This window comes from Puma concolor, chromosome D1 (genome assembly GCF_028749965.1).
Source record: "Puma concolor isolate L17-30 chromosome D1, mPumCon1.1.hap2, whole genome shotgun sequence".
Classification (NCBI taxonomy): domain Eukaryota; kingdom Metazoa; phylum Chordata; class Mammalia; order Carnivora; family Felidae; genus Puma; species Puma concolor.
Genome location: NC_141676.1, coordinates 51,288,631 through 51,312,650, shown reverse-complemented (window position 1 = coordinate 51,312,650; position 24,020 = coordinate 51,288,631). Strand labels below are relative to the sequence as shown.

The 24,020-nt window shown below is 48.8% G+C and overlaps 1 protein-coding gene across 15 annotated transcripts in view; it reads left to right on the top strand.

Moving 5' to 3' along the window:
• PPFIBP2 (PPFIB scaffold protein 2) overlaps positions 1–23,736 on the top strand; it is a 144,855-nt gene extending 121,119 nt beyond the window's left edge. For 10 of the 15 annotated variants that reach the window (XM_086678075.1, XM_086678063.1, XM_086678073.1 and 7 more), the window contains 16 exons: positions 76–143; positions 1,735–1,792; positions 2,715–2,756; positions 6,128–6,266; positions 7,466–7,498; positions 7,924–8,065; positions 8,707–8,835; positions 14,804–14,954; positions 15,210–15,321; positions 15,563–15,651; positions 15,959–16,081; positions 17,237–17,362; positions 18,025–18,213; positions 19,541–19,717; positions 21,947–22,012; positions 23,271–23,736. In XM_086678075.1, coding sequence (XP_086534201.1) covers positions 76–143; positions 1,735–1,792; positions 2,715–2,756; positions 6,128–6,266; positions 7,466–7,498; positions 7,924–8,065; positions 8,707–8,835; positions 14,804–14,954; positions 15,210–15,321; positions 15,563–15,651; positions 15,959–16,081; positions 17,237–17,362; positions 18,025–18,213; positions 19,541–19,717; positions 21,947–22,012; positions 23,271–23,342 — 1,716 coding nt within the window. In that variant the 3' untranslated portion in view covers positions 23,343–23,736. Of the gene's footprint in view, positions 1–75; positions 144–1,734; positions 1,793–2,714; positions 2,757–6,127; positions 6,267–7,465; positions 7,499–7,923; positions 8,066–8,706; positions 8,836–14,803; positions 14,955–15,209; positions 15,322–15,562; positions 15,652–15,958; positions 16,082–17,236; positions 17,363–18,024; positions 18,214–19,540; positions 20,283–21,946; positions 22,013–23,270 lie in introns of those variants that run through there. The other 5 variants (XM_086678066.1, XM_086678060.1, XM_086678065.1 and 2 more) reach the window with 3 other exon arrangements.
• The last annotated feature ends 284 nt before the right edge of the window (positions 23,737–24,020 follow it).

Below are 24,020 nucleotides of genomic sequence, written 5' to 3'. Positions count from 1 at the left end.
GGGAAATTGTCCAAAGAAGGGGAAAGGTCTCTAGATAGTAACCGTCCTCTACAGTGACTTCTGTTTCTGGTACAGATGCCTCCAAGATGTAGCTCTCCCACCGCGGGGCCACCTCCACTCCCACAGAAATCACTGGAAACCAGGTAGGAGGCCTGATCATTTCTCCAGAGCTGCTGTGCCCTCACACCCTCTTGGGGCTCCTGCATGGCAGGAACTGGCCATGTGTGGTGGTGAGCACGGCCACCATGTCCTGGGCACACCTGCCCTTTCACTGTCAGAGAAGCATGCCAGGCCCCAGAAGCGGCCACAATGTGGCCCAAGCCGTGGAGCAGTCGTGAACTGTGCCTACCTCCTCTGGCCACAGAGGAGCTTTCCTTCCCGTGGGCTAAGGGTCTGGGCCATTGTCACTAAGAAAAGACCTGGCCGGGGGTTGGATTCTCAAAGGAGAGCTGGCTGCAGGTCATCTGTGCCCTCCAGCAGCTCCTCGGGGCTGGGAGCATCCCATCACGTGTGTCTCATTTTTATCAGGCACTCTTGAAAGTCCTTCCTGCTCTCAGGAGCCCTAGAGCCCTGTGACAGTCCAGGCTCCCCATGGAGAGCCATTTATCCTATAGGGAGGTTGGTCCAGTTGCTTTGGGGAAGCTTCACATGGCAATGAGCTTATAATGCACTGGCCTGTGGGGTTACCTGGCTGCCATCTGCCTGGTTCACTCCAAAATGAACCTATTTCTAGTTCCCTATGTCAACAATTTAGAACATGTCCAAGTTGGGCCCCCTGTGATGGAGATCTAGAGGCTCTACTGTCAAGAGCAGGCTGTCTTTCAGCCAAGGTATCTGGAGACATTGGCCTTAAGTATGACAGAAGCTTCTCTAGAATGCTGCTGAGTCTCCAGAATGTATGTGTTCAGGACCCCACTTTCTAGAGAGCCACTGTTTCCCTCAGCCTTTAGCCCTAGAGAAAAATGTCAGTGTCAGCGACGGCAGTTGGCCAGTCAGTTTATGAGTTCACTCAAGAGGAAGTCAACACCGATTAACTCACACTGACCAGACTCACAAGAAACCAACGTACCAAGAGATTCTGCTTTATTCGCCTAAACAGAGAACTATCATTGCTGAGGAGACTTATCACAAGGTAACCCTTGTGACCACCAGTGGCATTGCCTCTTCTCTGTATAATTAGTGCCCTTTGCTGCAAAATAACCTCTGAGAAAGCAAATTCCCCTGAGCAGACTAGTCAGGGCATACAGAGCCAGAGCAAAGGGTGAGAAGATCCTAGCAGGTGGTGCTCTGGAGCTGTGGCTGGCTAATGTGCTCATCTTTAATGTGGCACAGTGCCCTCCTCCCTGGATTCCATCTTAGACTCACAGACAAGACAGTACTGGCACCTTTCCTCTCTTTTGACCCTGCAGGTTGTCTTTTATGACTACGTAACAGTTAGCTCCCATTGATGTAATAGAACTGAGTGTATTCTAGATTTTTCAGAAATGCCAAGGCCTTTTGATTTGGATTTAAATGATGCTCTCATGCCCTCAGCAACATGTTGTCTGACCAGGCTGTCCTCTGAAATGGGCCAGTCTCCTATGTAATGGTTATGATTAGAGGGTGGTTTTTTTCTGAACTTGACCCTAAACCCACTTGACATTGGTAAAACACTTGGAATGTCCTCTGCATGACTGACACCATGCACCTCCTTCTCCAGTAACTGTTTCTTTGTTCCCTTTGTGTTTTTTCCAGGGCTCAGAAAAAGCTCTCATGTAGTCTAGAAGACCTGAGAAGTGAACCTGTGGACAAGGTCAGCCCATCAGCCTCTCCATAAAGACTCCTGAGTCACTTCTTACCCAGCAGTGCTGGGACATACAGGTCCCACTTTATAGAGGCTTTTCTAAAGCTGATGGGGAAACAGGAATTGCATGAACATTTTGAGACAACCAGTCAAGTGTGGCCCAAGGCATTGTAGAGGCAGGACAGGAAATGCTTCCTGGAGTTGATGGAGATGTTGAGGTGTAGGGAGCAGGAAGATGTCAGTTTAGAGCCATGAGTCAGATCAAACCATGGAAGGTCTTGAATCCTGACTCTATATCCCCAGAGCCACTTGGGAGCATTACAGAGATTTTGAATGAGGAAGTAATGTGAATAAAGTTGATGAGCCCAGGAGTGAGTTATGGGATAATTTAGAAGACTGGAGAGGAAGCTTTTTTGAGAGTCTAGAAAGATATGAGGAGAGCTTTGTGGCCCCATATATGAGGGTGGCCCTTGACCATGTGGGTGACCCCTATGCTGGAGGGGTAGGTTGCAGGTTCTTGAGCAAGGTCACTGGAGACCAGGGGGGTCCTTCCCTGACGGAGCACCTTAATGGAGCCCTGCTGCCTACAGTCCCTTGGTCTGATCAGTGTACTAGTGCTGGTAATTACAGTGGAAACCCATGAAGGCTGGAGCTGGCAGGGGCCACTGGGCCCATTCAGTGGCTCTGTTCCTGTGGTCCTGTGCCTCTTGCTCCTCCTGGTCAGATTGCTGGCAGCTGTCCAGAACATCTGTCCGTGACTTGGACAGTGGCCTGTGTTTCCATCATGGCTGGTGATTACCTGACATAAAGGTGGGGAGGGAGGGAATGAGCCCTGCAGATATAAGCAGGCAGCTGGTCCTGAGTTGTTGTTTGCGACTAACACTGGTCTCTCTTTCTCCACATGTGTGAAATCCTTCTTGCCACTGCATAGTGTGTCGATGGGAACCAGCTCTCCCCAGTGATAGAACCCAAGGTATATTAACTGCATGCCCCCTGTCATGCATCTGTGGTCACATGTCTGCTGGTGTGTTTTCATTTAGCAGGTTACAGCTTTTGTAACTGTAAAGTATGTTAATCATAACGGGTAAGAGTGCAGGAGGAAAGACAAAGCTTCCTCTACCATTTTCTGTTTATGTGCACCCCGCTGTGTAATGTGATTTCACCTCACTGACTGTGGATAGGATTTATTATTATCTCCTCCGTTTTACAGGCTCAGAAAAAACCCATCTTTAACAAGGCATTGTAGATCTGATTGCTAGGAAGGGGGAATGTTATGACTTCCACATATAATCAGAGGAGTGCGACAGCTCTCATCCTTTCTGTGCTGATGTGTCATGGTTAAACACAGAGGCGCACTCAGCCACCGGTGCAAGAATCTTCCTATGACATCCCCTAATTGTTGCTGTCTGGCACTTGCTTTCTGTGACTGAGAGCTCATCACATCAGAAGACACATCCTGTGTTTTTTCCCAGCTCTATTAGATACATCTTCTGGACTTCCCTAGAACGTGCGTCCGCTGATCCCAGCTCTCCCCCAGCTGAGCCCATGGAAGGAACCAGTGTCCCCTGCTGCTGACTGCTCCAGAATCAAAGTCCCTCAGGCCCTCTCTGACTTGAACACCCTCTCACGTGCACAGATCACAAGCCTTCCGAGTTTCTATTCCGTCTCCTTAGGGTCAGCACTAGTTTCTCTAGCTTGTGGCCTGGTCCACTCTTGAGCACGATATTCTAGATGGTGTCTAATTGGTGCCTTCCTTGAGCTGGGGACTGCTCTTATAGTTCCTGCTGTCAGTCCAGACCCTGGGGAATGTGATAGTTTCTGTACCTTTGTTTATGTACTGTCCTGGTGTGCTCAGCCTGAGGCAGGAATTGTTCCCTATTTAGAAGCAACGAAACAGTTTCTGGGAGGCTCGAGAGAGAGAGTTGCCTGAGTCCTATCTGATGTGAAGTCTGTGTTGTGTCACTCTGGTGTGCTACCCTCTCTGTTCTAACTTAAGGCAGCTGAGCAGTTATACACTGCCCCCTGTCTGGGATTTCCATTACCCCCACAACCAGGCTTATTCTTCTGTTCCTTCTGTGGCCTATCCTGACTTTGACCTTCTCTGGCAGCGAGCACTTCCTTCCCAGGTTTCCTTCTTGGGTGAACAGAGCTGAGAGCCCTTTCTGTTACTCTTGATTCCTTTGTTGTCTTTCTTACAGGTCTGCATGGCCCATCCTTGAGTTAGGTTCTGTCCCTTTCCTCCCAGCTCCCCATCAAGCACCCAGGGCAGCCCACATCTGCGGCCGTGGTCGTCTTTGCCCTGTCTTCGGGGAGCATATGTGATGGTGCAACCAGAAATCTGGTTTTGAGAGCCCTTCCTTGCTCCATATTTCCTGTGTGACGGGAACCTGGAGTCACAGTTCGCGAAACCTCTTGAACATTGCCTTCCCCACAGTCTGTGGTTCTAGGTCTGACTATGCATCAGAGTAATCTCAAACGCTAGTTTAAAAATACTGACACTTGGGGTACGGTCCCACAGGGGCAGATTCCCAGGACCGGGTACACCCGAGATCTCTGGTGTTTTCATTAGTGTCCCAGGTAACTGTGGAGCAGTTGGTGCACAGACTAGCATTTGGAAACTGTTGGTCTTGCCAGTGTATGATCAGGTCCAGTCTCTACCTTGTGGGTCATCGTGAACGTAAAAAGCATGCACTGTCCCTCTCTTAAGGCTCTGGTTATTTCCACCTCACGAGCCAGTTCTTGAACAGTTCCTTGGAAAGAAGCACCTGGGTGGCTCAGTCAGTTAAGCATCTACCTGATTCTTGGTTTCAGCTAAGGTCATGATTTCACAGTTTCATGAATTCAAGTCCTGCATCAGGCTTCACGCTGAGTGTGGAGCCTGCTTGGGATTCTCTGTCTCCCTCTCTCTCTGCCCCTCTCCCACTTTCACTGTCTCTGTCTCTCTCAAAATAAATAAATAAACTTAAAAACGACAACAAAAAGAATACCTTGGAAATATAGTATACTTTTTTCACATGTCTCCTTTCTGAGTTTATTTATTTATAAGGGGTTACCACTCCATGTTCAGTGAGGGAATCAGACTTCAAACAGTTTCTAGGATGATGTATTTATAAGCACACTGAATTCAGAAATTCATTGGACATTTGGCTTCTAACTGAATGAAACTTCAAAAGATGTCTCAGCCATTAAACCCTCCATTACTTTTCTGACTTGTCAGTTGTGAAATCCAAACTTTGCGTATTACTTTTCTTCTGGGCCCGATCAAGTAATCCACAGTTGATTTCCTTGGTAATGTTGCTTCATTTTCTGTTCTTACTGACATGCATTCGACTGGGTTTCCCTTAGGTTTGTGGGTTTAGGGGGCATTATGCCCTTCTTTTAAAAAAAAATTCTAGTATAATTAACGTACAGTGTTATGTTAGTTTCAGGCAGACAATATAGTGATTCAACACTTCTGTATGATACTCAGTGCTCACCACGATGACAGGACTCTTAATCCCCATCCCTATTTCACCCATCCCCCCACCCACCTCCTCTCTCATCACCATCAGTTTGTTGGCTATAGTTAAGAGTCTGTTTCTTTTGTCTCTTTTTTACTTTGTTCATTTGTTTTATTAAATTCCACCTATGAGTGAAATTATATGGTGCTTGTCTTTCTCTGAGTGCCTTCTGTCCTTCCTAACCAAATAAGTACACTTCTTTCCCTTTACATTATCTTGTTTCTTTGGGACCCTTTCTATGGCCAGGGTGCGTGCGCAAGCCCATTGCACCGGGGCTGAACATTGGGCAAACTATGATCCTAAGTTTCTAAGGGAATTGTTGGCATGGAGCCCCCTGGTCTGTTTTCTCTCCCAAGTTGTACGTACCTTCTCACTTTGCCTTAATCTGCTATTTTTCAAGATAACTTATTGTAATATATAGATATAATTAATACATATGATCTGTATTATCAATATATATAATAGGTATACTTTTATTAGAATTTGGGTTTGTATATTCAAAACACCCAAAGGATAATTCATGGCTGTAATTCGTTGAGCCTCCGAGCATTAGGCCAAATGGCAAAGGCCTCCTTTGCAAGATGCTTCCACTTCCTGTTTGGAGTCAGCTGCAGTCGGCCCTGGATTTGGGCTTGACTCTGTCCCTGTCTCATTGCATGGCCCTTTCTCAGAACTTTGGTCCCCTTTCCGGGACTGACTGATCTTTGAAAGGTCTCTGAGTTGACCTGAGTGAAAAATGGCCCTTAGAAAGCCAAGCGGTGCCTGTATCCAGAGATTTCCTAACTGGGTTTGATTTTGAGCCTGATAAGCTGGCTCAACATGTCTCTTTCTCTCCTTCCAATAGGACGGCCCTTTCCTGGCAGAGCACAAATACCCCACATTACCTGGGAAGCTTTCGGGAGCTACACCCAATGGAGAGGCTGCCAAGTCAACTCCCATGGCCTCACAGCCCGACCCCACAGGGGGCAGCCTGCTCAGGCTGAGTGAGTGTCCAAGCCCTGGGGTTGGTGGCCCCTGGAGCAGTGGCCTTGGCACATTCCGTTATTGCCCAAGGTCCCTGCACCCACGGTTGGAGAATGTGGGAGCGGGGGTTGGGTGGACGAGATAAGTTGTCCCTCTGGGTGGCGTCACTTGCTGAGACAATGACTCCTTGTCTGGGCACACTATTTCCTTTGGTAAACACTGTAGAGTGCCAGAAACCCAGGCTGGGAGTCCACCCTTTCTTTCCAGCCGCAAGCACTCCACCCCACCCCCATTTTCCCTCTTCCAATCTTCCTTTCTTGGCCCTTCTTATCCCATCATTCCTCTGTTCCCTCCCTCCTAGACCCCTTCTGCACCCTTCCTGTCCCTCACTCCACCCCTCCTCCTCTGTCATCCTGATCTTTGCTCTCCTGTCTCCACCTTCTTCTTGCAGCCTCCCTATTACCATTAGGATGATATTATGTGCTCTTCCAAGGGAGAGTGTTTCCTTAGGGAAATGGAGTCAGTGGCCAATGGGCAAGGATTTCCATCCACAGGTACCGTTTTGGTGCTTAGGGCCTGGAACCATGGAGGTCTTTGCTGCTTTTCATGCAGAGTAGGCCATCTTTCCTCAACAACAACAGATCAGTGGAGCCCAGGAGGGAACGTTCTGGTCCCTGCAGAGCTCTCCCTACCCGACCTCTCCTTCCTGGTTGTTCCCTGAGCCAGCCCATGTGTCAGCTTCTGCCCTTGGCCAGTTCTGCCTCTGGCTGTAGGAACTCCAAATAAGCTCTTGAATGAGTGTGTCCTAGTAATACGGAGACTCTGGACTTGGAAAGGCTTTGGACCATTCTAGTCTGATCTAAGTGATCAGACTGGCACCCACACAAGAGAAGAGGTGCACGTGGCCCAGTATATCAGCCCCTGCCACTGTTCCCCCCTCCCTGTGTGTGTGTGGATACCTCAGCCTGCCAGGAAGTGGCCCCAGGAGTATTTGGCCCCTCATGTGAGGCCTCCGTTCACTGCACTGACCCTGTGGGCCAAGTTCAGCCCCTGTTCCCCCCTTCTTTTCTCATGGGATTGTTTTTCTTTCTGTTTGAGTTTTTCTCTCTTGCTCGATGACTCTTTTGTTTATTTCTTTGCTTCCCTATAACTCTGTTGGGCTGGACTTTGGCCTCTCTTGCTTCTTCATGTGGCTTCTCTACTTCTTGATTGGCTGGAGATCGTGGCCGGAGTGTCAGTGCCCCCGTATTAGGTACTGTACCCTTCCAGGTGAGGTGGAGAGTGAGATGCCCTAGTTTCCCTACCCTAACACCCTCCCCTTCTGGAACATTCAGCCACGTCCCCCTCCTGCCTGCATTCCCGCATCTCCCCCTGGAAAAAGAGGAAGCTCCTTGTTGGAGTTATCCATAAGTACTTGGACCCCCAAAACCTTTAGCACTTGAAGACATTAGCTCACCCAAATTTGAAACGTTAACTTCGCCAGTCCTCAGAGAACCTGGAGTGTGCCTGATCCCCCTGCTGGTCTCTGAGATCTGGATGTAAAGTGCTTCCCTGAAGGCAGAGCAGGGCAGACTCTTCCCCACTCCCACTGAAGGATGGCCCGGGCCTGGGGAGGAGGTCTCCAGAGGACCCGTTCCTTCCTCTCATTGATACACTATTCTGTTCTTCCCATCTCAGGAGACACAGAAAGTGGTTGGGATGACACTGCTCTGGCCAATGACCTCTCATCCACATCATCGGGCACTGACTCAAGCCCCCAGTCTCCCCTGACGCCAGATGGTAAACGGAGCCCCAAAGGCATCAGGAAATTCTGGGGAAAGTAAGTTGGTGGTGGTGATTATAATTACGTTGCTTAGAATTAGCATTCTTCTTGAATGGGCAAAGAACTGCATAACCCCCTGTTTAATCAGATGTTGAAACAGCAGTAAAAACAGAATGGTCATTAGAAGGATTTGAGTTATCTTGTAGGCCCCGGAGGAGGAGAACTATGAAAGCACTCATTAAATGTAGCAGTTGCCTTACATGTCCTTCATTCCAGGCATCTGTCCCACAAACCCTGAGTGCATTCTCTGTAGTTTACGCTACAATGTACTTTGGGAGAGACACTTGGATGAGACCAATTTCTTTTTTCTGATGGGTCAGTCTGTGTCTTAAGAAAGATTTGCCATCCCAGTTGACTCAGTCTGTGAAATGAGGCAGAAACTGGGGCCTCCTACCAAGCATCATTCCTCACTTTGACTCCACATGGTGTGCCCTGAAACCCAGAGGCAGAATTAAAATGGAGGTTGGGTCTGGGGAGCTGTCACAAGTCATGATCCTTAACCTCTGGGGAGGCACTGGGGACAAGTGCTGTGGAGAGTCCTGGGTCCAGCTTCTGTGGCCCTGTGTAGGGGGCTGGTACACTGGCTGCGTGCTCTCAGGCCGTCCCCTGACAGTCTCCATGGATTCCTCTCCACATAGAATCCGAAGAACTCAGTCAGGAAATTTCAACACTGATGCTCCGGGGATGGCAGAGTTTCGACGCGGTGGGCTCCGGGCAACCGCAGGGCCAAGGCTTTCTAGGACCAGAGACTCCAAGGGTCAGAAAAGGTAAACCTCCCTCCAGGGTGGAGTGGGAAGGGGGTGCTGAATGCTCCAGAGGTGGAAGGCAGGAGTTTCTAGTGCAAAACTTCTCAACCTTTCCCACTTGGCACGAGTAGACATTGCTCATGTTTTACAGGTACACTAAGGTAAAGGCAAAAGGCTCCCTACAAACCAAGGTGGCCGGTGGGGGCTCTCCGGGCTCCCTGAGGACCTCAGCAGCTCTGTGCCTTGCACACTGGTGCCACCATTGAGAGCACAGATTCTGGAATTATAGACCCGAGTTGGAATGTGCTCAACCACTTCCTAGCTGTGAGCCTTCAACCAGGTTATATAACCTCTCTCTGCCTCATTTTCCTCATTTGTGAAGTGAGAGGTAAAAAGAAGTATTTTCTTAAAGTTCTTGTGAGGATCACATGCACCACTGCCCATCTAACCCAAGCATCAGTGGTCTGCCATTCATGGGTCCACTTTTTCTAGGAAATCTGAGAAAGGGCGTTGTCTCCCACCCCTCTCTGGGTCAGTCCCCCTCCCACACAGACCTCCACAGGAGGCTGTTGGCCTGTTGCCATTATCCCTCCTAAGACAAAGCACCGCAGTTTGCTGAAGGGTGTTAGCTAAAGGGGGTTGCAGAGGGTATGGGGCACTGGCATCAAAATGGGAACTTTCACATGACTCTTCCATCGTGCCCAAATGAAAAAGCATTAAAAGAAGTTACACTTTTCCTGGACTGCCCTAGTAGATACCCTCCAGTTACTAGCTTTACCCCCTTTCCTTAGGTCATCCTATTCTGAGAAAGCATGCCCCCCTTCAGATCTGCCCAGGCAAATCTTTACTCCTGTGTTTTCGGAAAATCCCTTCCCATATCCTCTGTTCCCAGCAGACAATTTCTACAGTGTATTGTCTCCAGCACTGTTCTCCTAAAGTCTGAGTTATTTGGCCAAGATCAGGCTTCTGGGGGCCTTCCTCAAGACTGGATTGTGCCATTTTAAATCTGACCAGTGAAAAGTAACATTAACTCTTCATATTTAATCCCTCTGAGATTGCCACACACCAATGCCGAGTGCAGGTGCTAAGATGTGCACAACTCAGATATCAATTCTCAGAAACAATACAGCCTAGATCCCAATGATGAGCAAAGAACGTTTCCCTAAAGCATCATGTTGTTGGCAGACCTGTACCCCCAAGGAAGGGAACCCACCAATGCACACTCCCCCCACCCTGCCACCCTCAGGCTTCTATAGGCTTTGCAGGTGCACACGGGGCCTTTCCACATCCACTCGCACTTTGGTGGCGTCCTCAGACGTCTTCTCCAGGTGCCTTGCAGAGAAGTGTAAGGGTGTGTAGACTTCTGTTTCTGCTCTCTGAGGATCAGGGTGTTGGTGTTTACCCTTGTAATCAAATGTAAATGCTCAGTAAATGCTAGCTTTCCAAGGCAGGAGAATCTAAGGACATGGTTTGAGAAGGCAGAGACCAATTCACAGCCCTTAAAAAGTGAGCCAGAGAAAGCTTATACGTTCCAAGAGCATTCCAATGTACTAGCAATTTTTAAATGTAGACTTCAACATCTTTGATTCTTCAGAGATGAAAAAACAATCTGCAGTAAGGTTGAATGATGAACCTTGGCTCCAAATCTGGCAATTTCTTTAGGGTTGATTCTTGAAGGGAAATCACTGGCAGGGGTAGAAGAAATTTTCTAAGACCCTTCAGCCTGTTTTTCTTAACATAGGACTGCATAGTTAGGGGGCCCATTTTGCCATTCTGGGCAACCATTTTGGGATGGGGTAACTGAAGTCAGGAACTTTCTCTGCTGAAGGAAAAATGGCATTTCCACCCACAGAGCTGCTTTGTTTGAATGTCTTTGTGCTTTGTTAACCGGAACAGTGATGATGAAGGGAAAGAAAATGACGTCCTGAGGAGATTGCTGCATTTATGCTACCAGTGCTGGTGGTAACAACATGTGTTGGCCGGTAGAAAAGAAAGAACTTTATTACTCTGAAGCAGAAACTTGATAGAAGCTAAGGTCCGCTGGTATTTATAGATGTTTCGGTATAGCCTTGTAAAATATCGCCAACAATATCCCTGTAGGAAAAACACTTTGTTACAGCAAGTCTCCAGCCCCAATCTCTTTCTTTTCCTAATGAAATATTTCTTTTTTAAGTATCATATTTGATAGTGACACTTTATAGGACTCCTCTCTGAGGTTATAGAAGAAGGAATTTTATTGTCTTTTTTCTTCTGGTATCAGGTTTTACTGATTTGCATCCCAGGAGGCACTGCTATAGAGGGTGCCTGTCACACCCACAAACTACTACATTTTTATTGTTAATTTCGTTTGCATATGTTTGTCATTTTTCTTGAGCTGTCTGCATTTTTTTGCCCATTTTTGTTAGTGTCTGTCTGACAAATTTCTGTCTGCTCTCTCTATATTAAGATATTGAGCTATGTCTCATTGTGATAAATTATTTTTTAGGCTTCTCGCAGAATTTTACTTTATTCTCTGACAGTTTGATGTATGGAATTTTTATGTTTAAACTGAGGTTCATGAACTTTTCCTTTGTGGTTTCTTCCATGTTAAATGTTTTTGACGATTTGTTTTTCAAGTTTATTTATTTATTTCGAGTGAGAGAGAAAAAGGGTAAGTCAGGAAGGGCAGAGAGAGAGAGGGAGAGAGAAAAATCCCAAGCAGGCTCCATGCTGTCAACCTATGAACCGAGATCATGACCTGGGCTGAAGTCAGATGCTTAACTGAGCAAAAAACTGTGTTCACATCTTCTCTTAGGGACTTATTTTGGTATGTGGTGAAAGGTAATTTTATTTTTCCAAGAAAAAGCAGCAGTGTGTAATGTAAAAGTCAGGCAGACTCCATCACATGGTTGGATCTCAGCTTTGTGCAGGGATTTTCTGAGTTGGTCTCCTGAGTCTACTGCCCTTTGAAACTGTAGCTTTATGAAGGTTTCTAATCAGACTATTTTATTGCCTTTCTCCTGTATTCATGGTCAGTGTCAGGTTTATCCTGAATGTGAGAAAGCCTTAGCTTCAAGGTCCTTTACTTGCACCTGAGTGTCTTCTAGTATCTAGAGAGAGTCTAGTCAATGTGCTGGTGTTGCCATGGGTTTCGCAAAATTTTCCTAAGGTATTTTAACACATCCGGTTTGGGACTGCCAACTCAACTCCAACCTTCCCATTGTCTACATATTGCCTTCTGTCAAATGACGGAGCAGCATGGGCATTTTGGGGACCTGGCTAAGGGGAAGTTGAGTTTTGGGTATCCATTTAGTTTGGATTTGGTGGGATGTGCGTATGTGGTTTGCACTCACTTCATGTTTAGTTGACTAGCTGTCCAATATAAAAATGGCGCCAGGATTACTGCTACTTCCCAATGTGCCAGTTTGCCCAGCACTCTGATACAAAGACGCACAGTTGGAGATCATGTCCCAGTATGAACGTGCACTCTGATATAAAAAGGCAGAGTTGGAGATTGAGTCCCAGTATAAATGTGTCCTTTGGCACTCAGTATCAGAAGTATGGGGTGGTGGAAAAGAAACATTTCAGATGTATAAAACCAGAAGCTATTCTGTGAAAACTTTTTCCAGTTGTTAGATCTGCAAAATCCCAGGCAAGGGATTCAGTTCTCTTGGACACTTAGGGAAAAGAGAAGTTCTGTCTAGGCAGAAATGCACTAACGAAGCTTATACTTCATATGTTCTCCCTCTTTCACGGGGAAGGCATATCTGATAACTTGTTACATCGTTTTAACTGCGATTTGGAAAGATGTTTTGGAACATGTCAGTAAAGCAAGGGATTTGGCTGTGTCTGAAAGGTACCTTCTCTGTCCTCTCTAAATGACTTAAAAGTTTGTTCAGCTAAGGCCCTGGGCGACCCCGGAACTGAGAGAACCTGGGGTGGGGGCAGGGCTGGGAAGGGGGAAGAAGGTGAAGAAGAATCAGGGTCTGCTACTGTGAGAACAACCCAGGGGTGGGAGGGTGGAGACCATTTACAAAGAGGGACATGGGAATTCTGCTGAAGACAAGCACCAGATGTTTAGAAGGTTCTGAACATGTGTACAAGACCGAGATTTTCAAATTATCTCAAAAACACTTATTTTTCCTTCAGAGCTGAAATATTCCTCTGGTATATCGAATACCCATTTTTACCAATTTCCAGAAACCAGAAAAGGAATGCAATAAAAAACTAATAGAATGTGAAATAAAAGTGATAAAATGCACATTTGAAATTGAAAGTATTCTCACATTAACAATAAACAACAACAAAATTCCAGATCATACCAAAAGCGGTAATTCGTTGAAAGCAAAAGATAAATTCCAAACAAAATCCGTGAATAGTTTCCTAGATTATTGTTCCTATAAAGTGAGTCATATGAGCACATTGGAAAACTGAAAATTTCTTGATTTTTATGGGATGGAATATATCGACAAAGGTAACAAACTCATAAAGGAATTAATAAAAATATGTCTAGATTTCATAATGGTTTTCAGTTTCATTAAATTTATAATTTTTCTGTGATTTCTCATCCTAAATGAGAATTGGTCCCCAATTCCATACTCAAATTTTGTACTTTTCTTAGAGGGCCCCCCAAATTTTGTAAGTTCTAGGTCTCACAAAACCTGGATCTATACCTACTCGTGTCCCATTACAATCCAGGTTCCAGACTCCCAGTTGTCTGGCATTTACCCCAAGGCACCTAGAATCACATTTTCATTTTCTTGTCATTCTGGTCTTCTAACTCTTTCACTTTAAGAATAACTCAGCCAGGCATTCAAATATATATATATATATATTTTTTTTTTTTAAAACCAGTGTGTTGGGGGTACTTTTCTGGAAGGAACCTTACAGGCTCTCCGGTTTTCTACATTCCATAAATCCTGCTTCGTTTTTTCCCAATGAACATAAGAGTCACTTTGTCAACCTCCCTCGCCCCAGACTCCATTGAGGTTTTGAGTGTACCATTATAGTCACACTTTAAATGAAAAATTAATGTCTTTAAGAACTGATGGCTTTGTAATACCCGGTCATCCTGTCTAGGAACACGAGCTAGCTCTTCATTTATTCATGACTCGATGCTGCTCAGTTGAGTGTTACAGTCGCCACCTCTCCCTGCACTGCCCCCCACCGCCCCCCCCCCCACAACCAGCACACAACACATACACATTGCTTGTAAAAGCAACTCCTGGACATTTTAGCATTCTGGTTGCTATAAGTGGGACTTTTAAATTACCTTAAGAGAAATGTTAGTATCTGTGCTACGAATTTTATAAGTCCCATAAATACTATGTATGTGTCTTATAAGTAGCCACCTTACTGAGTTCTCTTAGATTTTCCAGGTAGGCAGTTACCTCATCTGAGAAGAGTGGCTTGCTTTTCCTTCTACTTTGTATCCTCCTTTCTCTCTCTTCCTGAACTGGCTGCACTCTCAGACCAGTGTGATTAGTCCTGATTAAAAACATTATTTTTATTGACTTTAATGTGAATGTCCCTAGTGTTTCAGTAAGAAAGGATTAGTTGTTTAGAAGTTGTTTTTAATTATTTTTTTTAATGTTAGAGAACTGACCCCCTTCTCCTAGTTTTCTATACATTTCCCTAAAAACACTGTTGATCCACAAAAATCTTGTCAATAACATGATTGGTTGTAGATCGTCCTCCAAATGGAGCGTGACTCTGGGCTTGTGGCACACGGTGCCCAGTAAGTGGACGGATGGCGCGTAAACACAGCCTCCCGGGGATCGCAGAACTGGCCCCTGCTGACAGTCACTGCAGACTCGAAATTCAGACCAGGTGTTATCAAAGGAAACTCTAGAGTCTACCGCAAATGAGAATTATAGTGGAATTTTGTACAACTAGACCCCATGTTGGGATGGTTTAAAACCTAGTTCCCTCTTTTATGTGGCTCCGTTGTGTTCAGATGCAGCCTCCGGCTCTCCCACTAACAGGGACATGTTGTCTTCCTGCTTCCCAGTGACGCCGGTGCCCCCTTTGCCCAGTGGAGCACAGAGCGTGTGTGTGCGTGGCTGGAGGACTTCGGCCTGGGTCAGTATGTGATCTTTGCCAGGCAGTGGGTGACTTCTGGCCACACTTTACTGTCAGCTACCCCTCAGGACATGGAAAAGGTAAGGGCTGAGCCCTGGGAAGGAGGTTCCCATTTCTCCTCAAACCAATGTCTGGGGAGGTGAGGCCCCCACTTCCCTATCCCCTGCCCTTACACACACACACACGAGGGTGGGTGGAAGAGGCTGAGAATTCCTCTGTCACTGCAGGTTGATCCCCTGCACTATGCAGGGGTCCCCAGGTGGACTTCCATGACGCCCTCTGAGGGTCAAACTGCCAGCTGGAATTTCATATCTGTCTTCATCTTTCAATTTCAGGAGTTAGGAATTAAGCAACCTCTGCACCGGAAGAAGCTGGTTTTAGCAGTGAAAGCCATCAACACCAAGCAGGAGGAGAAGTCCGCACTGCTCGACCACATCTGGGTGACACGTAAGGACAGGCAATATATGTAATATGTTTCCAGCAGCTCCTAAGGGTAAAAAACATTTCCCTGGGAGTATGTGGCTCACAGACTGCAGTCTACTTGGGAAAGGCACGTAGATTACTAAACCTTATGGGGAATACAGCTGCACTTCAAGATGATGATTTGTTGCTTTTTATTTATTTATTTGCATGTATAGTCTCCCATTCTTAGGAGCCCTAACACACCCATTTCTTCTGGTTTCTGTAGGTTGGCTTGATGATATTGGCTTACCCCAATACAAAGATCAATTTCATGAATCCAGAGTTGATGGGCGAATGCTACAATATCTGACTGTGGTGAGGATTTTCCCTTTCAGTGTTTCAGTTGTCCCTGCAAGCACTCAGCGCAGGTATCCCCACAGCAGTTATTTTAAACCTGATTCCACCTCCTCCCTCATATTCTTAGGGTCTTTAAATAGTATTGTTCATCACAGAAGAGGTCGGAAGTAGCAGAGTATGAACACCATGCTACGAAAAGCTGCTGTGTCCACATGCCCCTTCCTGAGATGTGGTAGACTTGTCTGTGTGTGGTCTGGGAAGGAAATTGAAGGATCTTAGTCACTTTGGAAACTCGGGTTTATTAACCAAAACATTTCTCTTCCAGAATGATCTCCTCTTCTTAAAAGTCACGAGCCAACTACATCATCTCAGCATCAAGTGTGCCATTCATGTGCTACATGTCAATAAGTTCAACCCCCACTGCCTACACCGGCGGCCAGCTGACGAGGTAAGGGTAGGACAGTACCTATCCCGGTAACCCTGAGTCAGGACACGTGCACGATTGGGTGTGAGAAAACAAGAATGACCTCAGCGCAACATGGCTGCCTTTCGGACCAGGGCGCTTAGGATTCTTCCCTTTGCTAGTGCCACATGGTGCCCCAAACACCCGTTGCTTGCATTTTGTGTCCCACAACGGACATTAGACCTCCAAGCTCCCACCGCTCTTGGGGGGACACATGCTCAGGGCCAGAGGCGATAACAGCAAGTCTTTCAAAGCCATTGCAGTGATCAAAGATGATGAGCAAGTGGAGCAAAGGAGAAGGAGGGGAAAGCAAAACAGACAGATGGGGTCAAAGTAGACGGAGGAGAAAAGGAACCAGACGTTTCAGAACAGATCCCCCTACTTGCAGATATGAAATTAACTGACCTCCAATCCAGGTGCACAGGGGATCCCTGCGCAGGTTTTGCTAGAGCAGAAGTCACGTAGGTAAACACAGCAACCCTCATTCTGGAGAAGTGCCTGATAATGTTCTATGTAACTCAGAGCGCTTGTTGGGCCCTGTCTGCTATATTCCTAGGATCTAGTATAACCCTGCTGTAAGATTAACTCTGCTTCCTGAGGGATTAGAAACTCCTTCCCCTACCTTCCATTTCATTTTTGTCGAATACAAATATGTTTTGGATGCCTTCTGTGTGTCAGGCATGGTGCTGGACATTCTGAAGACCAAGATGCCACTTAGGTATAAGCGTCTTAATGTGTGTTCCCCTAAAACATTTGGCCACGCCATGGAGATCTTTTGTCTGTAAAACACTTGGCTCGTAAATGATAGTCCTCTTTAAAGTTTTGTTGAATTACTGAATGAATGACTCCATGCCTTCATTTACTGGTCCCAGTGTTAACCAGATGATTAGGGAGTCTCAGGATTCTGTGCCATCAGATATTTCAGTGTAGAAGGGCTTGCAAGATTCTGTGAGAGCTCTACTACTTGGAAACTGGGAAGGCTCTCGGATGGCTGGGATGGCTGCCTGGGTCTCTGGGCATGAGGGCTGCCTTCTGGTCAGGCATCTGAGGCAGGCTTATTCTCAGGGGCTGGCCCCCAGAGAAGACCACAGGTAGGACCTATTAGACCTAACTTTTTCACTCTCCTTCTCCCTCTCACAGAGTAACCTTTCTCCTTCAGAAGTTGTACAGTGGTCTAACCACAGGGTGATGGAGTGGTTGCGATCTGTGGACCTGGCGGAGTACGCGCCCAATCTTCGTGGGAGTGGTGTCCATGGAGGCCTCATTGTGAGTGGCTCTTTAGCCTGCTTTGGCATAAACTGGGCTATTCAGAAACTTATTTCTCAATGGCCAGACATAAATCCTAGTAAAAAAATATTGGTAGTTCATCTGAAGCCCTTGCTTGCATCAATTGAAATCTCAAAATATTTGATAATTTGCAATTGGGAATTAACATACCTCATGGAAACAGGATGGTTTCTGGAAGAACTTCCGTAGCAATAGACCCAGAGGATTCCCAGGACAAATGGGTTGCATGTCAGACTGCACCTGGAGTGATGCAGTGGCTGGGGAAGTGAGGGGCTGGCCACCGAAATGTAACTTCCTGCTTGCCACGATATGATCATGATGGTCACTCAGATCTGTCAAGTGGTAAAGCCAGTGGAGAAATGAAGGGATGGTTCAGAGGTCAGAGTGGACCCTGGGAGACCATCTTATCCAAAGAGTCACAGCTCTCTGCTGGCCTGTGAAAATGAGGTTGTCAGTCAACAAATGTGGTAGCCAGGCCATGTGTCAGGAAAAGAGAGGGGAGTGGGATACAGGACAAGTGGATAAGCTTCAGCCCTTGCTCTGGAGGCACCCCTGGGCCCACGGAGACCTGTTTCTCACTGTCACCACCTGGAGCCATCTGTGGTCATCACTGCATGGCTCTGTCTGTGCTTTCTTCTTAGATCCTGGAGCCCCGCTTCACTGGGGACACCCTGGCTATGCTTCTCAATATTCCACCGCAGAAGACGCTCCTCAGACGTCACCTAACCACCAAATTCAATGCCCTGATTGGTCCTGAGGCTGAACAGGAAAAGCGAGAGAAAATGGCCTCCCCAGCTTACACACCACTGACCACCACAGCCAAAGTCCGGGTGAGTTGCCAGACCCTCTCTGGGGTGGTCACAGGGGCCCGCCTTCTAGCACCCATGTTGTACTGAGTTTGGCCCAGTGCCTGGAGCCAGACCAGCGTGTGCCACCTGGACGAGGAGGCTCTCTCGGGTCCTGCCCCGAGAGCTCGGTCTCCTTGTCCGTGTTTGTTAGGCCAGTTCCCTGCCATACCTGGGTCCAAGGAAGAGAGTACAATTTTCTTTGCACAGACACCATGTCCAGGAAGCATCTCCTCAGGCAGCTGGCACTTGTCCTCTACCCCAATGCCACCTTGACTCATCTTACAAGTAGATGAGTTCATGATTCTGAGTTCCCTTCAGTCAGACTCATCTGTGTGCCATGGGGTCTGAGAACTGTCCTGGGGCACCTGGATGGCTCCGTCAGTTAAGCATCTGACTTTGGCTCGGGTCATGATCTGACAGTTCATGGGTTTGAGCCCCGTATCGGGCTCTCTGCTGTCGGCACAGAGCCTGCTTCAGATCCTCTGTCCCCTTCCCTCTCTTCCCCTCCCCGCCACCAAATACATAAAAACATTAAAAAAGAAGAACAACAGCTGTCCTGCCAACACAGGGAGCGCTCCTGTTCACAACTGGCCGTGATTGCCTGTGCTGTGGAGGTGGCCAACACACAGCGGCCCAGGGGGCCGGAGATTATACAGGCACCAGCACCACTCACTGGGGTCTCTGAATCTCACAAAGCCCATTAGAAACTGCCTGAGCCGCACTGTCCTCAGACTGTGTCCTTCTTAGGCTGCAGACCCACAGACAGAATCTCTGGAGGCCAGGCTGGCCCTGTCCCCAGCAGCATGGTGATGCCTAGGTTTAGCTACAAGTCATGCACAGACCTCCTTCCCCAAGGGAGCAGGACCAGAAGTGTGTCTGGGGGATACCAGCAGAAGTAGCGCTGGGTGAAGCTAGAGCAAGCAGGAAGGGCCACTGGGGCTCTCCAGCATGGCCTCCCCAGGGCAGGGGGCGCTGCGAGCAGCTGATGCAGCAGCTGTGTGAGACGGGTCCTCCGCCTCAGCACCCTCTAGAAGCTCCTAGGCGCCTCCCCACCCCCGGGCGGGAAGTAGAATGTCACTCATGGGACAGCAGGACCTGGGTTTGTCGCACACAGTCTTGAAGGAGCAAGATTCTCCTTCCTCGTTCGAGATTATTTATCTGTTGCCTGTCCCTAGCCGGGAGCTCTATTTTGTTGAGAATTTTTCTAGAAGTAGCTTGCCTCATTCCTTTCCTCATGGGCCAGCACTTAATCATATTGTAAGTCCTGTCTGCACACTGACTTGATAATCTCGCATTTGTTGTGTTTTAGCCAAGGAAACTGGGATTTTCACATTTTGGAAACATAAGAAAAAAGAAATTTGATGAATCGACAGACTACATTTGCCCAATGGAGCCCAGCGACAGTGCTGGTGACAGTCACAGGGTCTACAGTGGCTACCGGGCCCTCAGCCCCCTCGATGCCCCTGAACTGGATGGGCTGGACCAGGTGGGACAGATTAGCTGATGGCCTTGTTACCTGTCTTCTCTGTGCACCCGAGAACTTCACAGTAACACTGTGTGTGTCACCATATAACTGCACCTCACCCCCTGCACCTGTGCATGCCTTGCAGAGAACATTCCAGCTGTTGTGTACCCCAGGCCAGTGTCTTTGAACTCTGAGGGTGGCCAGGGTACGGAGTTGCACTTTTGCTAAGGGGCCAGGCTTTGGGGACTGTTGCCAGAGGTGGACTCGGGAGGAAAGACACAAAGATGCTTGTATATTTTTGTAATTCTTAATGGCCATGTTCAGCACCGGTGGAAACACACGAACTTGGACACTGGTCCAGAGGTCATGGATGATTCCCAGAGGCTTGGCTCTCGGGCCCTCCACTGTGCTTCCAGTTGAGGGGCGATCTCAAGTGCCTTAGGCCTGTGGCCACAGAGTCTTGGCTGAGACCCAAGGGACAGCAGCAGGGATTTCTGCCACAGTGATGGTGTAACTGCGTTGTGCCTTAATACAGAGGTGGTCGCTTCTTTCTGGTAATAAAAACAATATTTATGTAGAAAGCAAACAGGGCCGTGTAGCTCTAACCTCACTGGGGGATGAGAGCTGGGCACAGCTGGAGAGGGAGTGCTGTGTACGGCATGGCCTGAGAGCTGGTGGCACCGTGCCAGTCCTTGGCCCGGTGCACTCGGCCTTTGCCAAGTGTCATGGACAAGGGGGCTGGAGCAAGGAGGGACCCCGTATTCTTCAGAGGGGTCCGTGGCCTCTTCACTTCAGGCTCCACCCACCTCCTTCTATGAAGCCATGGAAAGCCTTGTGCTGACTGTAGGTCACATCTGTCATGCAGACCCCAAAGTTGGTTTCTGTTTCAGAGGCATGAGCCACCTGGGGGGAGTGGGGGGAGACAAGAAAGTGGCCTCGCTGATAACAGCCTCTTTTCTTTTGTGTGGTTTGTCAGATTCTCTGTTATTGGCCTGGCTGGGCCCATAACCAGGGTGGGGGTTGGTCTGTCTGTTGGCAGAAATGGAACAGCCCTGTCCTCCTGATTTAGAGTCTGGCTAACTGATAATGGCTCTTCCAGATGGGCCTTGTCTGGACGGGGACTGAGGGAAAGACACATCTTGCCAGTCTGGATTCCTGCTCATGAGATTCCAGTTTGCCCTGGGGCAGGTTTTGGCCCTGCCGGGTCCCCTGGACCTCGTCTGCAGAATAACAGTGGCATCGTAACTGTCTGGCGGCAGGGGCAGGGCTTGATGGCCCCACTGAGGGCACTCTGCTTCTGTCCCAGATGGAGACAATGCCAAGATTTGCTTCTGAAACTACCAGCAGCCCCAGGGATGGCCGATGACCACAGGCCATGACCTCCTGCCGCCGTCCCCCCACCCCCCTCACTGAAGTCAACCAGTGAGAACTGGGCAAACTCTCCAGCTGGCATGGCTGGTGCTTGATCCCAGTACCCAGGACACTAAATGACAGGTGCTCCTTAGGGCGGGTACCTGGACCTTGCTGTCATAGAGCCCCAGGGCAGGCTTGGGCCCTTTTTTCCTGTAGTCTTCTGGTGAGAGAATCTCTGCATGTGCCTGTTCGCAAACCCCACATGGAATTAGATCACTAGATCTCTGTGCAGCCTCAGGCAAGGCCTGTATCCCTTTGTGGGCCTCAATTTTCCCACCTAGAAAATAAAGGGTTGTACTTAAATCCCTCAGAGGATGCTTCTAGATCTACGGTGTCTAACTAGGCTTAAGGAAGGAGCAGACCAGCATTACCTGAGGAGGAGGGGTCGAGGGAGGCCCCTGGTAGTGAGGAAGGTCTATGAGCAGCTCCCTGAAGGTGCCCACCTGTACCTGTCCAGGGTCCTATTGGCACCGGAAATTGTGGTTGTATTCGGCATCCCGAGGCCTTCATCCCGGCCGCTCCCTGCTCCTGGAGCTAGCTGGAGCACTGAGCGTGTGCGGAAGGGAAGGGCTGCTTCTCACAGGCCATCTGTGCCCTCTTCCCGTGTGCCCCCAGTGCCGGTGCTGGCGTGGCCCAAAGGAGTGTGTCACACGGCTGTGTGGGAGACCAGAAGCCCTGCCCTTCCCAGGGACAGAAACAGCATGTGCTCTGCCCACCTGCCACTCCTCAGGCCTGGCCCCCTCCTCGCCCACTCCCCCAGGACAGGACTTGCATGCCATCTCTGTGAATCACAAGCTGAGTCCACGTGTGTTGACCAGGCTGCCGCCCATTTTACAGATGGCGCCTTCGGAAGGCACTGTGACGCAGATAGGGCTCCTCTCCCAAGACATTCACCGTCTCACGGTAGGATTCTGACCCCTCTCTCCACAGCAGGACAGGTGCCGGGGTGGCCCCGTGAGTTTGGTACAGTGGTGCACAAGGCCTGAGACCCCCACCCCACCCTGAACCTGTGTCATCAGTGCCTCTGCCAGGAATCCGCAGGATGGTGCTAGGCATGGTGGCCTGAGCTGGAGCCAGCTCTTGGTAGAAAGCAGCCCAGAAGCTTCTCCATGGGCCTGCTGCTGGGCCTTGAGCTGGGCCTTGAGTTGCTAGGGGCACTGAGACAGGTCCTGGGCCCTGAGCTGAAACCAGCTGACGTGTGCCGGGTCTCAGTCGTCTTCCCAGGCTCAGGGCTGGTGAGGAAACCACAGTGCTCGGCAGTTCTGGGTCACCTGCCTATCAGCCTGGTGCCCGGGCCTCATCTCAGACCTGCTGGACACTGTTCTGCCCTCTCTACCCTCGACACATGTATTTCCTGTCAGGCTTCTGACTTTGTGGATATCATGGGCATGTGGACATGTCCTGATGTGCCTCATGAGGACAGGCTGTATCACAGGGAGGCAGCATGGTGTTGGGGAGGAGCGAGCCACTTTGGAGTGAGGCCAATTTGGTTCAAGGCCCTGCTTTGCCTCCTACTAACTCTGGAACCTCAGGCAAGGCATTCTCTCTCCACACCCCAGCTTAGTTATCTGTAAGGCAGAGCTCATAATATCCTCTTTGTAGGCAGGCTAGAGCTGGCAATAAAAGACCATCCACAGCGAAGATTCACATTTTTGAGGCCCTGTACCTTCAACTGCCCATTAGTCTCTGGATGGTCCCATCACTGAGCCCACTGGTGTATCATCTGTCCATGTTGAGGCTCCTGTCACTGTCCTTCACTTATCTATCGAGGCACATTAAGAAGGCTGTATCCAAGGGCAAGACTGAAGTAGAGGGGGAGGCAGGGTGATCTCCCTGAATCCAAATGGGACCATTTTTATTTAACTTTTTTTTTTTGGCTCATACGCTGAAATGAATGCACCCAACCTTGCCCTCATTACCACTAGTAGGCCTTTGGTGGTCTTGAAATAGCAATTTTACCTCTAAAGTATGAGCAACGCATATTCTTGATAGTGCTGTCTGTTCTGATTCAATATGTGGGGGTCCTGGATCTCATGAACTTAGAGGGTGCTAGTGTCAGATGGGACCACACCAATGTGTCCCACTGCTTCCCATGTAGCTGCCACAGGGCAGCCCTGACCAAAACCCTGTTCAACTACCCCTTGGGCCCGTGTCCTTTCAGACTATGCTGAGCCAGGACCAGCTGCTGAACGACTCTCGCCTGGCGGCTCCCAACCCTGAGGACTGGAGATGACTTTCTTCATGGCCAAGAGGCCAGAGAGGCACGTGTGGGGGCCCCAAGTCTCTGCTTCAAGGGGGGCTGGCACAGCCACCCGCAGAGTCCAGACAGGCTGGCAGGACATCTTGGAACGTGGGTGCTGACAGGAGCGAGCAGAGTGGTGAACAGATGTCAGGGGGTGGGCCCAGGGGGCCCCGTGTTTTCAACTGTACTGTGCTCTTCACCACAGCTTTTTTGTACTTTTATACGTGGACTGCACCCCACTTCTGTGGGGAGGGCAGTGAGACATCAGCACAGACTCGATTCAATGGCTCATGCTCTTCCCTGAGACAGTTGGGAGGTTCTTACACCAAAGGGAAAGGGCAATGAGTTCATAAAAGCTCTGCTGTTAAGAAAATCCTGAAAACAATGTTCTGGCTGTACTGGAGTGGCTGGAATGAGAGGGGGCCACTCCTGGGCTGCTTCCACACACAGGGAGTACTTCATCCACAGGAACCTGGCCAGGGCGTTGGTGTTCAGGGTGACTGCAGGGAGGGAGCGATGGGCCTCTCTTCCCACTGCCCCAACTGCCCTCATCCTACCCTCCTCTGCAACAGAGGTTGTCAGTGCTGGGCCTCCTCCAGAGCAGAGGCCGCTCTAACACGTGCAGGCACTCAAGCTCACCCTAGCTGACAGGCAGCACAGGCTCCAGTG